The sequence below is a fragment of the Phoenix dactylifera genome, chromosome 7, assembly GCF_051530095.1.
Source record: "Phoenix dactylifera cultivar Ajwa chromosome 7, Ajwa_hap1_PhDact_Kaust_v1.1, whole genome shotgun sequence".
NCBI lineage: Eukaryota > Viridiplantae > Streptophyta > Magnoliopsida > Arecales > Arecaceae > Phoenix > Phoenix dactylifera.
The window spans coordinates 3874257-3895148 of record NC_143196.1 but is presented as its reverse complement, the minus strand read 5'-3'; the positions used below and the strand labels follow the sequence as shown (position 1 = coordinate 3895148).

The window sequence follows — 20892 nt, the reverse complement described above, 5'->3', positions numbered from 1 at the left end:
ATTCCCTGAGGACCTGCCTTGCTCAAAGCAACACTGACTGTTAAGGAAGAGGTCAATAATGTATATCAAGAATGGCTCAATTGAGAGTGAGTAAAGACGAGAACAGACTCAAGATAACATACAGGTGGTGTATTGAAAGGCTGACATGAATGAGGATTTGAATCCATGACCTTTGGCTCTGCATCATGTCAACTTATTACTAGACCTCAAAAGCTTAAATGGTCGATCCTTAAGATATGCTTTACGAATTACAATAACTTGATAAAGCTGGGTGGCTGACTCGCAATCAATGGTTTAGTTTCATAATTTCAATTCCATGAAATTACCCCATTTATTAAATCTTGACAGTCTATATTACTGCTAAATTTGAAATTATTGTAGAATCTCGACTCATCTTCCTCTCATGTGGAGGGTGAGCAAGCTGCATCCGATTTAGTCTTGTTATTTCAATTCTTCCAGCCTCTGGTGAGATGAAAATAACATTCAAGATCAGTCCTCCTATTGCTTTCTTGGAAGCTCAAACTATTTCAGTAGCATACCGGACCTCCAAAACAAATATGGCCAGTAAAGGGTAAACATTAGTGCTCCACCAACAGGAAAAAGGGTTAAATATTAGTGCACTACCAGTAGTTTGGGATTGAGTAAATGGCTCTCTAGCAATGCCTTTTGGAGTGTTCTAAAAGTTTGAATAGAGTAAGGTTCTTAATTGGTTTCAGACAATAGGCCACAATATTTAATGCCAAAGCATTGCAGTTTTGAAGAACATAGGGTTCAGTTTTAACCAAACGAGGCAAAATTCCAAGATCTGAACAATCAGAGAATATATCCACAAAACAATCAGAAAATCTACCACTCAATTCAAGTCATAGAATATCATAAGTCTACAAATGGCGATCCACATATTCTGCAGACTTCTCAGTTCAAACCATTATTTTTCTCACCAGCGCAAGTCTTATATCAATCGATTTTGCACAGTTAATTCTATGATTGCATAATTTACGTTAACTCACACGACCATAACATTTCCATTGTAGCTTCACCACGCATGGGTTGATAATGTAGCATTTGTTTAAAATGAAGAAGCCATTAATGCAATGTTCAAATGATCAAATCAATTAGCTGCAGCAAATATATGCAGTACAAACACTTCAAAAGTCATCTGCAAATCTGTGAACTCAAAGCACTATTATCACCAACCAACTTGGCCGTGCATATGAATCTGTTGGATAGATTAGCTAAGAAACAGCCATGACAGCTTTTTATCTGATAAAATTGTCGAGCGACCAGAAACAAACGTCCCTTCAATTTCTGGTGGGAATTGAATTGTGAGGCTACAAAATATGTTTTGCAGACTAAGTAACATTTAGGTAAGGATTACTATTTACATAAGCATTTAGAATAGACAAATGATGGAACAAATGATCACCAAAATGATCTTAGACAATATATAAAGTAATCAAGTACAATTCAAGAAAGAAGATTATTTCCTATTTTTTGTCCTGAAACTAATCTCCCTCTCCCTGTAAAACGAATCTTAAGGTTCAGCAATGCAGTCTTTCAGGCCATCCACCATGGTAATAAGATCATCATTATATTATATGTAAAATCTAAATCTTCAGTAAACTTCAGTTCATCTTTGACTAGCTTCAACATGCAAACCCAATTTCGACACTTCTGGGATCACTCTTCCATGTAAGTTACGCCATCAGCTTGTTCAGCAGCTCCTTCAGTGATTGAGGTTCGCTGTCTGTGCTTCCTCGCTTGGGATCTGACGAACTTCTCAATTCTTAACTTGAGCTCAGTGTTGGGTATTAGCATGTCTTGAGTAAGATGAGAACGGTTAAATGGATCAGTCTGCATATAAAATATGACAAATGTTAACCATGCTAGAGATAACGTTAATGGCTTAAAAAGGAAAAACAGCCACCAAAAAAATTACATTATCACTAAGCAGGTGTCTTTGGATGACAGGTCGATCTATGGTTACCCTTGATGAGGGTAAGATGACGGGGTCCTTCATCAACGTGTACTGCATGAAAAGAGATTCTGTTAGCATTCATAGTAAGAAACAAAGAATGGAGATATGAGCCACATTCATTCATTTGCATTTTCAACTTTTGAGTACTACATGACTAAAGAATAGAATGAACTACCAAGGGACATTTGTAGTGCAGCTTTGCTGAGAATAATCATATCGAACTAAAGACATGAACACACACAATTGGAGAAATTTAGACAAACTTTATTTAAATAAAATTTTCTGAAGCTGGAAAAAAAAAAGCCTAGTTTGAATGTCTCCAATGTACGCTTTGTTGAGAGGAGCCGATGAGCACCAAAGATAATGCAAAGATACGATAACAATACAAAAACATTTCCTACTTAACAGTGTCCTTTCAAGTTTTTTATATCATTACTCTCACACGAGAGATCAAGAAACTAGTATAAAAAAAGCGGCTAGTCCTGATGGGCCATTGATGGCATTGCCAATGTGTACTTCGACAATTTATTACTACTATTATACACTCAATTTCATACAAAATTCTTTTTCTCCTTAACTTTATTAGGGCCTTTTATCAAGCAAGCCGAGGAAGAAAAATAAGGAGAGATTTCACCAACCAAATTTCCATTTCTGCTTCTAAATTTTACTGCAAATATACAGGGAACTTTCTTGCTCAACAAGTTCAATAACATAACAATGGCGAAGAAGTTCAATACATTCCCCAGGTAAGAAAACAATGCAACCCCATTAAATAAACCAATTAGCCAACTAATTAGATTACTTGATGTCCAAATAAATATTAATAATCTAACATACTTGCTGGAAAATGGCTCCGCATATTTTATTCCTTGTCAACAAAAAAGTCTTCAAATAGTATATTAAATAAGATATTCATGATCATGAACAAAGAATAGTATTCATAATTTTACGAGAATGTTTCCAACCTCCAGTTATCCTACCACTACAAAATAGTTTAGAACATGAGGCTTCATAATTGTCTTGCTTTTTATCCTAGAGTTCAAGGATTTACTTCCTTACTCAGCCAAAAAACCACAGTACTGCAAAAACAAAAGACACCTATACACATAATACAATAAAAGATTTATATGAATAAAATTCTATAAACTTCAAGAATACATTGTTTGTATGAGTTAGCTAATTGAACTGACTCAAGCATGCAATAATAGGTTCAGTGCTACGTGGCGAATTAAATCAATAATTGAGAAGGGTAAAATAAACTAGCAATAAGCATACAAGATTGTCATAAATATTTTTGCCATTGCAGTACTATTTTTGCATTCAAAGAATTCTGTGGTAGTTCAAGAAGACATTTGTGAAACTTTAAAAGTTTTTTTAAAAAAAGTTTTCCTGTTTTGTTTATAATTTGTCCCATGATGGATAGAATTCATTATATCAAACCTTTTTTTCCAAGACTTATTCTTAAGTGGAAGGTTTCGACTTGGTTGTGTGAGCTTAAATTGTAGAATTGATGAATTAGGTTTCTCGCCTACTATTTGGACTTTTGGGTTTTATTGTTAGCCCCTATATTGCCCATAGTTGTCTTAGAGACAAACTCATTAATAACTCACAGAGGGTGACATTAAGTTGATAGTCCAACTTTCTTTTTTCCAAATTGAGGGATCATATGTCAATCCATAAATCTGGCCTATTAGGATCAGAAGAAATCTGTAAGCTAAGGTTAAAATTTAAAAAAGTAACTTTCACATAAGTTGGAGGTAATGTAAACTATGTTCTAGAATAAGAACATGCTTTCCAGCCTAAAAATCTATTTAAGAGGAGTAATCGAAGCTAAGTGCAACAGACTTGTTTAAAACACACTTTGGTTTTTGTAGGAGCTTATATGCATCTGTCTTAGAAAATGAAAACGTGTACCTGAATTGGGTCAAGGAATTCATCAGGTATTTCTCCAAGGGCAGCCTCAGTATCCATGGCTTCAGCAGCCGCTTCTTTGGCTTTGACACCAAGCTGAACAAACTCCTGAATTACCCTTCCATCTTCACCAATTTTCCACAAAATAGTAGCTACAGAAGCAAATAGCTGCAGCAAAGTCAAAGATATCAGGCCACAACTACTATTAGACATAAAAGGGTTGATCTACATATTTTTGCGCAGACAATAACAGCTCCACTGGAGACATACTTTTTCATTATAAGAGCGCCCATCCTTTGAGATTGCAGCAGGAAAGATGCTTTCCTTGTCACCCCTTGCAATATGGACATAGATCTCGACAATCTTCCCATGAATCATTCATAGCATGAGTTTTTATTCAGAATAAGAAAACAGTCAAGTTCTATAAAGATTTGATAAAGATTCAAAAGCAAAAGCACCAAGTAAGGTTTTCTTGATACTAACTTGCTTTAGCAATTGCTTTGGTCTAAACTCATATTTTTCTGGATCTTTTACACTAAGAGATTTTCGTTGAGGGCCAGCAAGTTGTAAAAGGAAGTAGTTCAACATGTTTGCCACCCTTTCTACCTGAAACGAGGAGTCAAAAGATGCAAAAATTATTCAAGTGCAACATGAAATAGAAGATTTTAGTTGGATGTTGTTCTACAGAATACCAAATAAAAATATATACAAGTCAACACAAATGAATATGGGAGAAGATTGTTAAATTTATTAGGATCTACAAGTCTAATTTCCTGGTCTGATTTGTTTGTTGGTCCAGTTAAAATAACATTTACAAGAGGATTAGGTTCCAAGCAGTCAGATGTTGTGGAGGGATCTGGAGTTACAAAATGAAACATTTCTAGCTAAAACTTCTGATTAGTCTCTACAAGGCAGCCAGTAAAGTTTCCAGTACAAAGTAAATGTCTTGAAGAAGCGGAAAGTTTAATGTATGTGGAAAAAGACAAGTTTCCTCATAACTGGTTGACTTCAGCTTTAAGAATCATGGAATGAAAATAGGTTAGTTCAAGTAGATCACCATTTCTGGAAGAAGAAAAGGAGAAGGAATTTGTTCAGATGTGAACGCCAGCATCCCAACATCCTCATTTGCCAACTTCATGTCAAATCGAACAATCTGGAAGCACCAAGTTGTACATGTGTAAGACAATGTCTGTCATCTATACCATTGCTACATAAAGCACCAAGATATCTGTAAACAACAGGAAAGGCATCATAAATTTAAAAAATTTATCGAAGAAAACTAATTAAAAGCTCACATTTTCCCGTGAATGAAAAAGGCGCATTCTCTCCTCCCTCTCTTGAGCTGGCCTTCTTTCCCATTCTGCAGAATTAGCCATTTCTGCTTCCATTTCTTTGAGTTCAAGAATCTTATTCAAACTCTCATCAAGAAGATAAATGCTATCATTGATAAGGAAATTCAAAAAATTCAAATAAACTCCCTTCTCCTCTTCTCTAGCAATCTGTATCATTATACATAAAGAAAATTAAAATGCTGCATGGGTAAATGTGCAATGATTAGCAATGAAACTTAAGTGTATATAGAACTACTACCACAAGGGTCAGTTTACCTGTCTCCATGCATTACGATGGCTAGGCACATTCCATAGATATTCGAGAAGTTCAGCAATATTGTGACGAATCGTGAACTTGTCAAAGAACTGCATGCACAAGTATGATAATAAGCAAATGAACAATCAACAAAGAGGACAATTCCCCTTTATGATTTGGCCAATAAAAAAAATCATAAACTGGATAAACAAATATTAAATCTATAATAGTAAAATACAGAAAATAACAAATTTTACAATTTTCACCTGCGTATGAGAGCCAGTAAATTCAATGTCCACATACAAGTTTAGAAGATTTCTAACTAGATAGTCAAGAGATAGTTGGTGCCCTTCGAAAAGGGAGGCAGTAGAAGACAAGCCACTGCAAGATTAAAGAAACATAATAGTTACATGCACAACATTCACCACAAAATCAACTAAGTTGACAAATCAGCATTTAGCTTGTTGGAAAGAAAGTGATTCACCTTCTTTGCGGCATCCAGCAATTCAACACTTCAACCATCTTGGCTCTCAGATAAGGATTTTTGATATAAGATGGACTTGCCATGAACATGATAATAAAATTCAAAAAATCATCCTGGTGAAAAATTAGTACAACATGAATTCCGTCATGAGTCCAAAGACTTGAGAAATTAATACAAAATCCTCTCCTATTAAGAAAAAAATAGATTGGAAAAGTTTATAAGGAAACCCACCAGCACAAACCCTTCCAAAGCTCTTGGGATCCGAGAAGTTAAAATAAGTAAATCCATTGCATCATCAACAAAATGCTCTGGTATGCATGCGAATTCCATAGGGCATTTTGATGGCAATGGCATTTTAAATCCACCAACTAGACCAACCAACCATACAACCATTAATCTGTAGAAAGATAGAGCGTGTTGAAGTAGTGCCCCGTCCTTCAACAAAAAGATGTCTAATTAGGCAAAACATGGATTTGAACTAACAAGTAATAATTATTCTGAAAAGTGAGTTAAGATGAATATGATGTGATTTCAAGCACTGAATTATCAATAACAATCATGTCAAACAACCCAAGAATTAGCATTCATATTATCATGGACCAGTGTTTATCCATCAGAAGAATGATCTTGCTGTTTATTGCAATATAATCATAAAGAAAATTCAGAACATAAATGTTCTTCATTGTTTCACTAAAACAGAGGAGCAGAAGAGGAAATCAGGTATCGACCTGAACAAATGGCAGGCATAATCAGACGATGCTGATGCTTTCTTTAGGAGGAACTTACAAACCAAAGAACTCAAGGAAACCACTTCCAATGAACATCTTATATAAAAGCTAGCAAGTAACCTAACGCCAACTAGAACCACACTCTTCAGTACTAGAAACTATATTTCTATTAAGGGCTCAGGTTCAAAAGTCTCCATTTTTCTGCACAAGTTTCTTGGTGCTCCTGACCAATTACTTTCCGGAAGGAGAATGTCAAGTAACAAGGACTGTTCTAGGCCCAATCATGGGCAGGCATATCATTTTCAGATAAATCATGCCTGAAAACCTTGCTGATAAAATTGTTTAACATCAGGAGGGCCTAGAAAGTCATTTATATTATAATTGTTTAACATCAGGAGGAGCAAAGAATACTTTTGCAGTGTATGCGTAGTAAGCTGAACATCTTGAAAGAAGCTTGTTGAAATGCCCAAGCAAAAGAAAAGGCCAACTGAGTAATCCTGGACTGGCCAAGTGTTTTAATTTTGCATAATGCAGTCATACTGTAGCATTTGTGTATGTGATCCCTTGACCGTCGCCTATATGGATCAAACCACAAATGGACTGAAGACGATCCACTCCATTGTGTGGCTGCATGTACAGCCTGCTTAGTATTGTTTCTGGAGACATATATAGCTAGGGCTACAAAGGAACCAAGCTGCTGATGATCAGTTTGGGCTTGGCTCGATATTTGCTCATTCGAGCTTGGCCTCAGGTAAAAAACAAGCCGAGCTCAAACATTTTTTGGAGCTGGGCACCATTAAACGAGCTGAGCCTAAACGGTGTCGTGGTTCAAAAAAAAAGTTGGAAAGTTCGATTTGGCTCAACTAAATCACAGCTCAGAGCTTAGCTAAGCCAAGCTTGAGCAATTGACTCAAAAGCTCAACTCAAGCTTGAGCCAAGCTCGAGTAGCTCTTCTAATATATTGAACCAAGCCAAGCAGCCCGATATTCTGCTCGGCTCGGTTGGTTTGCACCCCTATATAGAGCCTGCTCTTATATGGACCCAAGCAGAGGAAGCAGGTCCAAGTTGATGGTTAGATTTGAATTTGATGTGGGTTTTAAATTGGCTTAACATAGGCATTAATAATGTTAAAACAATTATTTTATAGTTATTCCTAGTAAGTATTAGGTGCTAAGCGATAAATCTAATATTATTATTATCTATCCAAAAAAAATTACTATAGTTGTAGTTGTTATTATTGTATTTAATATATAACATTTATTTTCTAATAGTTGAAAAATAGTCACCATATATGAACTTGCATATGCAGTCCGTAAACCGAATTTGCACCGTGTGTTCCCTTGACCACCCACACGAGAACTATAGTTGTAGTTGTTATTACTGTAGTTAATATATAACATTTATTTTCTAATAGTTGAAAAATAGTCACCAAATATGAACTTGCATATGCGGTCTGTAAACCGAATTTGCACCATGTGTTCCCTTGACCACCCACATATCACAGTCATGTTTTAAAAAACTGACCGGCATAGACTAGCAACCACCATGCTATTCATCAACACAACCGACACCAGGAACTTAATAATAATTTCCACAGGTGCACTACCAAGGGAAGAATGCAGTCACACCCCATTCAGGTAAAGGTACTCAATCACAAACTTAGAGGGATGAATACAAAATAGAGATCTCAATTCTAAGGAAAAAATCCATCTAGTAAACATTCAAAAACATTAAGTTGTACATATGGGCAAAACGACTATTCAGTGTACATTGAAAACTGCAGTCTCTACAGGTTACATTCCTGAAAAGTTCAGAGGCATATATTCTCAAAAGGCACCTTATGCTTTGCATGTGTTGACAATAGGTGTCAGAAGGAAACTATAAAGGTTGGTTGTGATAATATGTAGCATGAGGTGGAATTTGTGGCAATAACAAGCCAAATAAATGAACCCACATATTGATCAGATATTAAATTCACTTATCAAGGAAGATGTTGAAAATACGATAAGCGCCTTCGAGATACATGGTCCAAAAGATGAAAACTTAGATACCATTTGAATGCAGCGAGGCAACAATTGACAGTCCTCTAAAGTGAATAAGAATTGATGAAGAAACTCATGATGAAGAAGATCAGATAATGAAAAATGAAGCAGTAGTAATATGGAATATGCAACAAGGTTAATACTATATGAAAAATCATAACCATCTGACTTCAAGAACATACTCTTAGTATCTGAGCTTCATAGCAGATTTTGTCCTGTGATAATATCTCAATTGCTTTCTCCAGACGCTTTATATCGGCCTCAAGTTGTGGAGAAGTTCCTTGATCTCTCAACGCTTTATAGGTTGACAAATCTTCTTCGTACCTTGCCAGCTCCTAAAATTTTATAAACAAAAAAGATATTATTAACAGAATTTTGATTTACTACAAATAACAACAAAGAAATTGACCTAGATCCCCTTATGACTGAAGATATCTAACTTAGACTGTGGTACAAAAAACCTTCTTGTTGAGTCAATTAAGAGAGAGTTGACAGAAAAGCAATATATAAGTTTGTCTTACATATTCTGAGCGTTAAGTCCGCATTAAAGGCCACTTTCGAATAACTATAAAGCAACACAAAGATCTTTTTAAAAAAAAAGGTACTGTTAATCATTAGGCATAATAGTTACCTGCATATAATGACTTCCTAAGCTTGGAAAGATGAACAGGGATGTGTTTTACTCATCCATGCAATACAATATATCAAGCTTGGGTTTTCTGTATATGAGCATAGAATGTGTCCAAAGCATGGTATGCTATACCGTACCGAACCAGACGGTACCGGACTTACCGTACTGGATCGGACAGGTGTACTGCATGTCATACCGTACCGATACTATGCTAGTGTAGCACCGATACGGGGTCCGGTACCGGTACAGCGAACCTTAGTCCAAAGTGAGCCGAATCTTTCAGTAAATCAATGCACTGCCAGTTACAGAGCCAGGCAGATCCCATGCATGTGTACTGTACATCTATAGCATCCCTACAGAATGATGTGAAACTAATGCTAAATTAAATAAACAAGAGGTTCAGCACATGCAGCTATACTGTTCCCAGCTGGAGCTTAGCTAAACCTGGTGCACAGTGAAAAGAAAGGAAGGCTACTTAAAAGGATGAATAAAATACCTATTCAGGGCAAGTGAAAAAAAGAAGACAGGATGCAGTTGGACTTAGGTCAGCCAATTGGCATTCCTCTCCTACATGGAGAGGTACTACTTCAAACCTGGATGGTGGCATTCCCATCATGTTTTCCCAAAAAACAAAAGAAAAGGAAAAAGAAGAAACAAAAAAAAAAAGATAAAGAGAATAGGAGAGAATTTTTCATTTCATGCAGATGTCTATGCTTCATTGCGCCCATAAAACCATGTCAGAAAAGCACAAGAACAACATGCTAATAACTAAATGCATAGATGAAGAAATCATCCATCAATTTGAAAATTCAAGATAATGCATCAGTAGCTACTGCTGCCATAGTTTTATGAATGCCCAACAGTTGGAAAAATCATTGTTTTAAGTAATGATGTTAAAGATTATAACAGCTATTGCAATGGTTCATGATGATCTATATGAGACTTAAAATATAAAATTAAACATAAGTAGCTCTTTGCATGTACTGTATATGTATAACTGTGAGGACCCGTGCGGGCGTGTGTTTAGTCCCACATAGGTTATTCGCTGGGTAGATCTTGGGTACTTATATAGGATCAAGGAACCCAAATAATAACTTCCGGCTAGCCATTTTGGATGAGGTCCTGGGTTGTTACAAATGGCATCAGAGCGGACCCGGCCCATAACCTATGTGGACTAGGGGACAATGCAGCACGGATCTATTGGGGCTGACCACGGGTCAATCGTAGTGTTTGTGATTTGATTTGAATAGATATGAACCCTTAGCCTAACGAGGATGTTAGGGCTTAGCCTGACGAGGACGTCAGGGCTTGAACGGGGGGAGTATATGAGGACCCGTGCGGGCGTGTGTTTAGTCCCACATCGGTTATTCGCTGGGTAGATCTTGGGTACTTATATAGCATTAAGGAACCCAAATAATAACTTCCGACTAGCCATTTTGGATGAGGTCCTGGGTTGTTACAATAACATATAATCCTAAAGATGTTATATGATGGACACAACTCACAACAGATTTTTTTTTTTTTAATTCTTGCTGTTCTCAAATCTGAAACTAACAATTTTATATTGCCAATATTAATTTTTAACAAATAAAAATAAGTAAAAAGTCACAATACTGTTTTGTCAAAGTCATTGGTCATTACATGCCACTATAAGAGCCAATTGAGCCTAACAGAGTATTCAGAAACAATTAATTTTTTTTACACTTCAAAAAAAAAAAATTAGTTTTACATAACTACTCTAGACCATTGATGCTTTTAGTTCACACCTGTTTTACATGACTTCTCAGAAGAAGGATGCATATATCAATTCTTCCACCAGATTTGAAACATCCTTATATGCAGGCGAATCGTGCCATAACAAATGTTTGCAATATCGACGCTTACTGTCAGCACAGGGCATACTCTAACAATCCAGTACAGTTCACACGCTTCATACCAACATATGGTACAAGTGCTGTCTCAACTCTAACAGCATAAGATATGATGATACAAGGACCCTGTACTGACCTGACTCGTACCACTAATTTTACAGTAGAGGGTCCAGTACGAAGACTGAAAATAATGATCTAGGACCTAAGCAATTTCAAATGTAGTCACATGCATAGGTGGCATGGAGATAAGCAAAAGGGATTCACCAAGTTGCATGTTGTCATAGCATTTATGTGAGCATGTAAGCTGGGCTCTGGTGTAAATAGAATCTGCTTTGCAGCAGTATTTATCGAGATATATGTGACATTCTCACATATATCCTCCAAGGTATAAAGTTACAAGCATGGTACTAAATAATGTCCCGATGACCATTTAACATTACAACAACTTTTATTAACAGTTTTGAGGCTCCTCCATCATGTCACAATGTGCCTTAAAAATTATGTATGTTTAGTAGTATGGAATGTTTAGTTATATGTAATCATCATTAAGTTATCTGTCATAACCACTATCTGACAATAGTAACAGTACATCTGACTGATATTAACTTTTATATCTTATTCAGATACAAGATTTTGTTAATGAAGTTACTTTGTTATGATCCATTATTTGGGCCAATAACAACCATCATAATGCAGTGAAACAACCAAAAAGATTTTTTGAGCTTTGAATTTGGCAAAGTGATGGTTTTCTGTACTGTCCAAACCGCTTCTAACAGTTTTCTGCCATAGCCGTTAATATTTGAGCCAAGAGAATTTAATCTTTGGGTATTTTATAATCACCCCCTTCATAAATGAGATACTCCAACTTTACCTGGAATAACAGGTTGGCAACAACTTATGATAGCACCAGTTATGCAACAAGCTCAATATAACTGACTAGAAAATGCTAGTGGTGACCTGTGATTGCAGGTGGGTTTCAATTTGACAAAAATGTGTTTGGAATTAGAACATACTAGTTTATCATTATATACTCTACTGAAACATCTAGTGTCCACCCACACTTTCACGTCATTGAAATATATGAAAATTTGATACCAGTCACAAGTTATATTTTGCAAGTTCTACAATTAATATCACCTTTCAAGAAATGGCAAAATAATAAAAATGGAACATGCAATGAAAAGAGGCAGGATAATTAGGTAGAGTATAATGACATCTTGAGCAAATAATGCAGATACTTTATAGCATACCTGAGCAAGATGTTTGAAGTCTGATAGTGCTTTCATAAGACCCAAGTTAAGTACTCTTGCAGTCATAAAGAAACATTCACATATAAATGAATATTTCTTCTTTCTTGAACAACCCATCAATGGCTTGGCTTTAGAAAGGGCACAATTCCCACTATTACCACCAGAACTTGTAGCTTCCTGGGATTCTAATACATGGTTATCTTCCCCAAAGTTATTGACATGCCCATCAGTCCTCTCCCACTTTCCACTATCTATCCATGCTGTAACCTCTTCAGATGATGCATGCATTGCTGTCAATTGTCTAATATAAACAGTGGCACTAATTAGAAGGCAATAAAATAAATGAGTCAGCAATAAAAAAAAGAGCAAATAGAAAACAGACTCACTTGAAATCTAGACGATTGTTATAAAATAAATAGTTTGCATCAATTTTGTCCCTTTTTGTTGTGGCTGGATCTAGAAAGGGTTCACAAAGCCGAAGCATTACAGCACTAAGATTAACAAACATTCCAGAACTGGCACATAATATTGGATCAACCTGCAGCATGATTACGTAGCATGTTGATAACTTTAACCAAATGAACAGAAGTGAAACATGAATAGGGGAAAAAAGCATATAACATGTGATACTAGAGAATGCATCAATTATATGTTCCTATTGATATTAATCTTTTTGACGATTACCTGCATGCGGGACCTGGCTGAGTTTTTTTTAATCACTTCAGCAAGATATTCAAGAACTTTGTCCCGTGTATCCACATTTTTCAGTAGGGCAAGGAAAACTTCTCCAAGGCCATCATATAAAATATTCATGACTGTCCTGATTGTTGTGTAAGATGATAATAAATCAGCTGGCCGGCGCGTTGATGCTTCAGAGAAGCATTGCTGACTGTTGAATTGTAAAAAAGAAAATGGAAAAGGTAATGAGGAAAAAGGAAAAAGATACATCATAAGCATGAGAACATGTATATTAGGGTCATATTAAACTAATAGGTAATCAGGCAGTTGTCTTGACAAGTGAAAATCATTCTCATATGTTAAAAGCAGGTTATAAACGATGTGGCCTACGAAGACATGATTCCAAAATGTGCTTGCCTAAATGATTGGCTACATATTAACCATAAATCAAGCCCCCACTTACTTGTGTGCTTTATTAGAAGGAACAAAGCTGCCTTATTTTTGTTAATATTTTTACATAAAGTATATATGGTCTATAAGAGGGAAAGGAGTAGGTAATGAATTTCAATTTAATTATCTAGTGAATAAGTGAAAAGAGAATCATGAATCACAAAAAAAAAAAAGTTTAGTAGATAAATTAGATATATAGAACCTCCTGTGCCCCAATTCTTTTCATGTTCCATGTGAAGTAGGTTAAGCATTTAACTATTGCATAACCTTACACAAAATTCTTCATATGATGATTTGACAGATGCCTGCTGCAAAATACCTTCACTAGAATATTTTTTCTTGCCAAATTGCCAGTCAGTAAGAGTGATATATTCAAGAAAGAGTAATACATAATTTATCTATAGCAAACAAAAATTGCTGATGCAATAGATACATGATTGTGAATGGCCTGTGAAAAAATTAAGGAAAACAGAAAAAAAATTTAAATGCAAGAATGTGATAAAAATGTTAGAACCAAGGATCTAACAGCCACTGGCAGACATGGCAAATGCTTTGGCATGTCATGCCGTGCTGATGCACATCTGATGCCAGCTGGAAAAGAAAAATGCCCTATTCTAACTAAAAACTAAAAAAGTGACTTATAGTCATACCAACCCAAAACCAGGTTTTGGGACTTGCCCAACACAAACCAACACCTGAAACCATGGCTTGCATCATGAGGAATATAAAATTTAGCAAAAATGAACAGAAACAAAGAGTATTTAAACATGACATAAATATGTGGGATAGGGCTTCTCAGTTGTAGCCAACTACTCTATATTCCAGCAATTGCGCCCATTACCATTTGGAGCTACAAATTTCAAACATCAGGAGGTGCTTTCCCAAGTGTTTGACCTAGATAATTCTCACATCATTTCTTCAAGAAATGAACAATATTGCCCCAACCATTGTTCTAGAAAGAGACAGAGAGAGAGAGAGAGGTATCTTCATTAAATTATGGTTATGAGTATCTAACAAACTAGGTAAACTCCAAAAATAAATAAATAAATAAGTAAATAAATGAATGATATAAGGGGTATTAGCTTCCAATTGGAGCACATTAATGTGTGCATTAAGTTGACAGCCCAGAGATGGGTATAGAGTTCTTTGATGAGGGAGAACCAAATGGACCAACAAACTGAGGATTGGATCTATTTTTTTCCTGATACAAGAGGATTGGATCTTTTCTCTATGCTTTCTACTAGGCAGTATGGTGCAAAGAAAAAAAATTATTAACCACTTGGACAGATTTAGATAGTCCCAGAGATCTTATGATTGTTATACCCAAACATGGACAGGAAAAATAATTATTTAGAAAAATAAATAGTTTTTGATGTAGTGAAGTTTTACTTTGACTGAAAGGCTAATTTTGAGTCAAGTTCTTCTTTTTAATTAGAATCCTAGGGTTCTGTAGGTGATTTGGGAGCCCATTTAGGATTAGAAGTTAGATTTTTTGGAAATTTTACATTTCCAAATAGTGACCTATTAGAATTGACAGTTTTTGTATGATATATAGATACTTCATAATGAAACATTCCTTCCCATGTCCTCTTATCGCCATGACTTTTTTTTTCTTCTTCTTCATCAACTTCTCGGCATATTTTACATGCAACACAATTCAAAGATTTGCTTCATTTGGTATTAGATGTGATTAAAAACTCTGACCATGAAGCAGAGGCATCCTCTTTGAAATCCATGAAACAATGTGGCTACTGGCTAGTACCAAGCATGACAATTGGTTTCAACAAGATGAAGGAAACCTTGATATAACGATGATGCAATCAGTGACATACGACAATCTATTAAGACGGTAATAGCATACAGGAGAAATAGGCAAAGCATAACACATAGTTCGATCGTCTTAAGAGCCAGATGCAACAAAGCTTTATGCTTATAAAAGCAAGAAGAGCACAATCTAAAACTTGAAAGCAACCAAATAAAAGGGAATAGAATCTTACGACTCTTCATCTCATGTTGAAAAGAGAATAGATCTACTTTTTAACAAGGAAACTGGACCCTGGAACTAACCTAGGATAATCATATGCTGAATTTAAAGGTCGAAGATAAAACATTTGTCCAAATTCAAGATAGAGGATACCAAAGGAGCATTTTCCATAACCAAGTGCCTATCACCTATAAAGGCGAGTCCAATAGACAAATTCCCTTGGTCAGCGATTCTTACTGACAATTAGGGATGCATGTCAAACAAAGAGAAAATCTATAGCTGACTTCCTGTGAAAATAGTAAACACAGTTTTCCTTGATAACTTGACAGAATAAATTAATAGCATAAATTATTATCCTCACCAGAACTATAGCTGAAGATAGTGAAACACAGTTTTCCTTGATAGTTTGCAAGAAGAAACTATTAACAGAAATTATTATCCTTGTTGAAAATGCTTCCATTTCATTTGCCAGCCATATTCAAGAAACTCCAACAGCCAATACTGTGTTTGCTGTTATGCGTCCATAGAGAGAGCACCATACTGTCCTTAGAATCATACTCAGATTTTTGGGGGGTTTTTTTGCCATGATTTTTCTTACATTATAAAAAGCTATGCATAAGCCTAACAAAGATTTTAAAATTGCATTACAATTTCATCACTTTTTACATCAAATCACACGTTTGTAGTTTAAATTTAGAAATAAAGATAAACTCATCCCAACACTTCTTTCTTTCTTCACAACAGATTTTTCTTCTCCTCTTCACCGTCACAGAACAAATGGTGGTATATCATCTCAGAAATACTTCCTTTCATTGAGAAAATTTGGAATCATTTTCAGATGGTCATCGATCCCTCTGAAACCAACCAGCTTCTCAAAAAAATCATTGTATGAGATCCCTCATGAAACAATGCCTAGGTGAAAAGAAAACATACCAGATTCAACAATTTGATCAGCAACAATTTGGTAAGCCTAGCCCAACTGTTAGTCCCACAAGTATATCATCTAGAACTGTCACCCTGAAGCATAAGTTGTGGGAAGCCTTTTTCCAATTTATGAAGACGCCATACTTCAACGAATGCATTTCTAAGGAAAAATTATACACAGAAGAAAATGTTCCACAATTGGTTGCTAGCAATAGGACAGTATAAAGCTTGCTGAGAAAATCAGCAGCAAGGAGAAGATTGAGATTGGTATACACTACGAGCTACAAGTTCCAAAGAATGTCCAGCAACAAGGAGAAGATTTTAGTTTGTCATAGTCACATGATTATTAAGTTACATAATGGCGGACGAATGTATAGTGAAGCATGTAATTTAGGCAAAGATTCATAAGATACATGGCTCAGCAATAATTTTCGCATCAGAAGCATTTAAAGAAACAAATAAATAGAGAAGAAGAGGGGCATGTAAAGTGAGAAATTTATCAACTCCTTTTTTCCAGAAACACGGAGGAGACACTACCATTAGGGTTCGAATCTTAGTTGCCAAAGTTGGAAGTGGTGCAGGACACCAAGAGCTGGAGGTTCTAGAGCAAAAGCAAGAGCAAGAGCAGGAAAAGGTGTTGATGCCGGGAAGTGAATACGTTAGAAACACTTTTATTAGGAAAGTGCTTAGGAAGCAGGTGGGGCTCAAGATTCCGAGAGTATTGCAAAGGGAGTACGTTACCCTATGCAAAAAATTTTAGCTTCTAAGTTTCTAACAGACCTCTCACAAGTTTGAAAGGTTGCCAATTAAGCTGACAATAGATAGTTAACATCCATCCAGATCCATTTCCACTACATACAGATAAAATTTTCAGCATCTGACCCATATTTGCATTCATGTCCATATCTTCCAAAGAAAACCAGATATGAATATAGATAAACAATACTACCCAATCCATATCCAAATATTCAGTTCTGCTTGCAAGCCTATTTACTCTTATATAGCTCTCATAAATATTAGAGGAAAGCAACTGACAATATCATCATGTCTTTAACTTAATTTACCTTCGATATAATGAAATCTTTGACATGGTGGTTAAAGTTTAATCGTCCAATTTATGCCTATATTTATATCTATCTTGTCATTATCCAATTTCTATCAAAATCTATTTAAAATATATATGGATATGAATTATCAACATGATCCATATTAAATCATGTCAATATCCAATTCTTATCTATAGTTACTATTCGATTAATATCCATATCTATATCCATATTTGTTAACTATTCGATTAATATTCATATCTATATCCATATTTGTTAACTAAAAAGAGATGCAAATACACATATATTGATACCCGATCCATATCAGATCCATTTTCAACCCTAGGTGCTAACCAGCTGAAATAAGGCTGGTTGGCAAAAAGTTGTCAACATGAAGATGTAAAAGACGGAGAAGGAAACTCAAATTAACAACTAAAAAAGAAAGCACATGAGACCTTAAGATGGAGGAAAATTTTTAAATTAATACACTAGGACTCGTGCTATATATGGTGGCTGTGATATGCGGGTAACCAAGGGACTGCATGACACATTATGTGCTATGCAAGCCAAATGTGTACGTATGCATGCAGCTAGAATTTAAATATTTACAAATAAATAACATATTTATACAATAATAGTAAAAAGTTTTAAAAATAATAGCAATATTAACAAAAAAAAATTGTCCAGCAATTAGTGCTTATTACTTAGTATTTGACTCTTAATGGAAATAATTATAGAGAAATTAACATATTGATATTTTTATATATGTATCCAGCATGCTTGAAATCCACATCCAACCAATCATTAACTTGAACATACCGTATTCGCATGGGCCTGCATAGAAGTGGCCATATATGTGGTCCCACAATACTAAAAGGGCCATGCAATGTTCGCCATCTCAATACCAAACCCCATACTGGTATGATCCTATTATAGTATCGGTACGCCAGATACGAGAGCTCGTTCGACGTACCGAGTGTTAGTGCATTTTTTGTACCATGTACCGGTTCGATACATGTATGGTACAGTTGGTACGTATCGGTACCAACCAGTAAGACAAACCTTCGGACCATATTCGTAGTTGCACAATGATTAAATGCATATGCAGCTACACAATGTTGATCATACTGCACATGTATCCTCAAAGTACTAAATAAACCCTCTTTAGGCCAATATGCAGCCCAACCACATATAGTAGCTGCATAAATGAGGTATGGACAGGGATGGAATTCGCATATGTAGCCACATATGCAGCCTGATACACCGCATTTTAAAACAATGACTAGGAGTTTATTTTAGATATTGATAGCACTAATAACATGGCAAACATAAGATAATCTCAAAACAACTTCAATGTGCTCGAGTATTTAAATTTAGATAAAATCTTTTTGGGAGCTCATAAACTGTTCAGAAGTGCATATGAAGATATCCGGCAAACAATTGACGTTTGTGCAAAACATGAATGATAGTACATGGCTAGGATATATCTTAATCAAAATTAAAAGTGTAGATCATTCAAAACATAAAAACCAGATATCAAATTAGTGCTTTAGATCATTCAAAATAAGAACTTACCCAACATCTGGTTTACTCTTAAACTCCTTGTAGTCGGGCAATGCGCTGACATGAAGAAAAGCTCCTAAAATGCTCGCTATCTCAATCACCCGACCCTCCCCAGTCAGCAAGTAAGTCTCTTTTGGGATCCACCTGGGGTGATTCACCAAAGCCTTGGCGCAGTTTGGAAAGCCCGCTAACAACAGCAGCGCTCTTAATGGCTGCTGAAAGTTTCCTAGTGCTGAAACCCGATCGACACTCTGCCTCAATTTCTCAAACAAATCCAACATAATCGGCTCCAAGCTCTCCGCATCCGCATCCCTGAAGAATTCCTCCAAAAATCCCGGCGGGCATCTCAACTCCCCGCCCAAGCTGTTTCCCCCGAACCCATCCATCGGGCTCGAAACCTCCGAGAAGATCAACGACAGGAGCTGCGAAGTCACAGAAACACCATCTCCACCTGTAGGCACAAACATATCAGGATTCCCAACGTGAATCCTGCAATAGGAGACGACCAATTTGCGAACTTGTCTAACAGCGGATTCAATCTCCAATCGGACTGATGGGTCCTTCATCGAGGCCACTTTCCTCCCCTCCTCATAGGCCCGGCGATAGCAGCCGATCAAATAGGGGAAGGTGGACTCGGCACCCGGGAAGTCGCCGGAGAGGCGATCGATGAGGACTCTCTCCATGGAGTCCCGCGAAAGCATGAGGGGCTTGCCCTCGCTGAGGATTTCGGCGGCGGTGAGCTCCAAGTAGACGACTTTAGGGTCATTTTCGACGGGGTTTGCGAGGGAAACGAGGAAGATCTTGCGAAGGATGATGTCTTCGATCTCCTCCGGGGTTCGCTGGGGTTTCCTCGCCGCCATTGGAGAGGAGTACGGAGTCGGAGTCTACAGAGAGAGGAGAGTTCCACGTTCGAGCGAAGAGAAAGAGAGGAGGAGAGATTTGGATTGGGATTTCACGAAGGAAATAGGGGCAAACATGGGGATAAGAGTTGGAGATGTTGGAGGATTTGGGTTTTGGAAGAGAGAGATAAAGCAGAGGAGTCGGGGTCTTCGGAGGGGTTGCGGATTTTGGGGGAGAGAGGAGTCGGTGTTGCAGGCTATGAGGACGGGTGGGGAAGGGTTTTTTTTCTCTTTAAAGAAGGTTGAGAGATTTGGAGGAGTTTTTATGATTTGATCTTAGTATAAAATACGGCCTGCTACAAAATTAAGTATATATTAATTAGGAAAACAATTCTACATAAATTAGGTCAGTACAACTATACAACTAACAAAATTATAAAATTATAATTTAAATTAAATTTATATTTATAAATAATCAGATGGATCAACATAAATTTATAGAAAATAAAAAATAGAATCTCAATTTTTAGGTATTTATAAATATAGATTTAACTCAATCTGTATAATCTTATGATCTTGCCATTTGTACTGCCCTAATTCACAAATTCTATAGAACCTGTTGGGATGATTGGGCTAAAAAACCTTAAAAATTCATCATAAAATTACAGATTGAGCTAGACCTATGCTCATAAATATCTAAGAGTAGCTTTGTAATGGATTAGCCTGAATTTTATAGGATGAAAAATACGATCTCGGCAGATTTTTTTTTTGTCTTTATGGGATTCAGGTCGGCCCACTATTAATTCCAACATGTAATCTTATGATTTTGCTGGTTGTAATAATCCAATTCATGAATTCTATAGAATTTTTTAACCCAATCGCCCAAATAGATCTTAAAAAAGATCCTAGCCATCGATCATCAAGCC

At 36.2% G+C, this 20892-nt stretch overlaps 1 protein-coding gene across 1 annotated transcript; it reads right to left on the bottom strand.

Annotated features, from left to right (window-relative positions):
* Positions 1-1256: 1256 nt before the first annotated feature.
* Positions 1257-20304, bottom strand: LOC103710234 (U-box domain-containing protein). The gene is made up of 16 exons (XM_008795889.6): positions 19140-20304; positions 13167-13371; positions 12869-13020; positions 12483-12783; positions 8913-9065; positions 6192-6395; positions 5961-6073; positions 5743-5857; positions 5497-5586; positions 5185-5388; positions 4947-5042; positions 4373-4495; positions 4160-4252; positions 3893-4057; positions 1940-2029; positions 1257-1854 (listed from the first exon to the last, which is right to left on the bottom strand). Exons 1-16 carry the CDS (start codon positions 19985-19987, stop codon positions 1681-1683), a joined length of 3126 nt encoding a protein of 1041 aa, XP_008794111.4. The 5' UTR covers positions 19988-20304; the 3' UTR covers positions 1257-1680.
* Between the last annotated feature and the right edge of the window lie 588 nt (positions 20305-20892).

Coding starts and splice junctions, on each gene's coding strand:
- LOC103710234 (XM_008795889.6), bottom strand. CDS start 19,987: ATGGCGGCGAGGAAACCCCAGCGAACCCCGGAGGAGATCGAAGACATC. Junction 5,043..5,184: donor TTTTTCATTCACGGGAAAAT/GTGAGCTTTTAA, acceptor TGGTGCTTCCAG/ATTGTTCGATTTGACATGAA. Junction 2,030..3,892: donor AATTCCTTGACCCAATTCAG/GTACACGTTTTC, acceptor CTTTTCATGCAG/TACACGTTGATGAAGGACCC.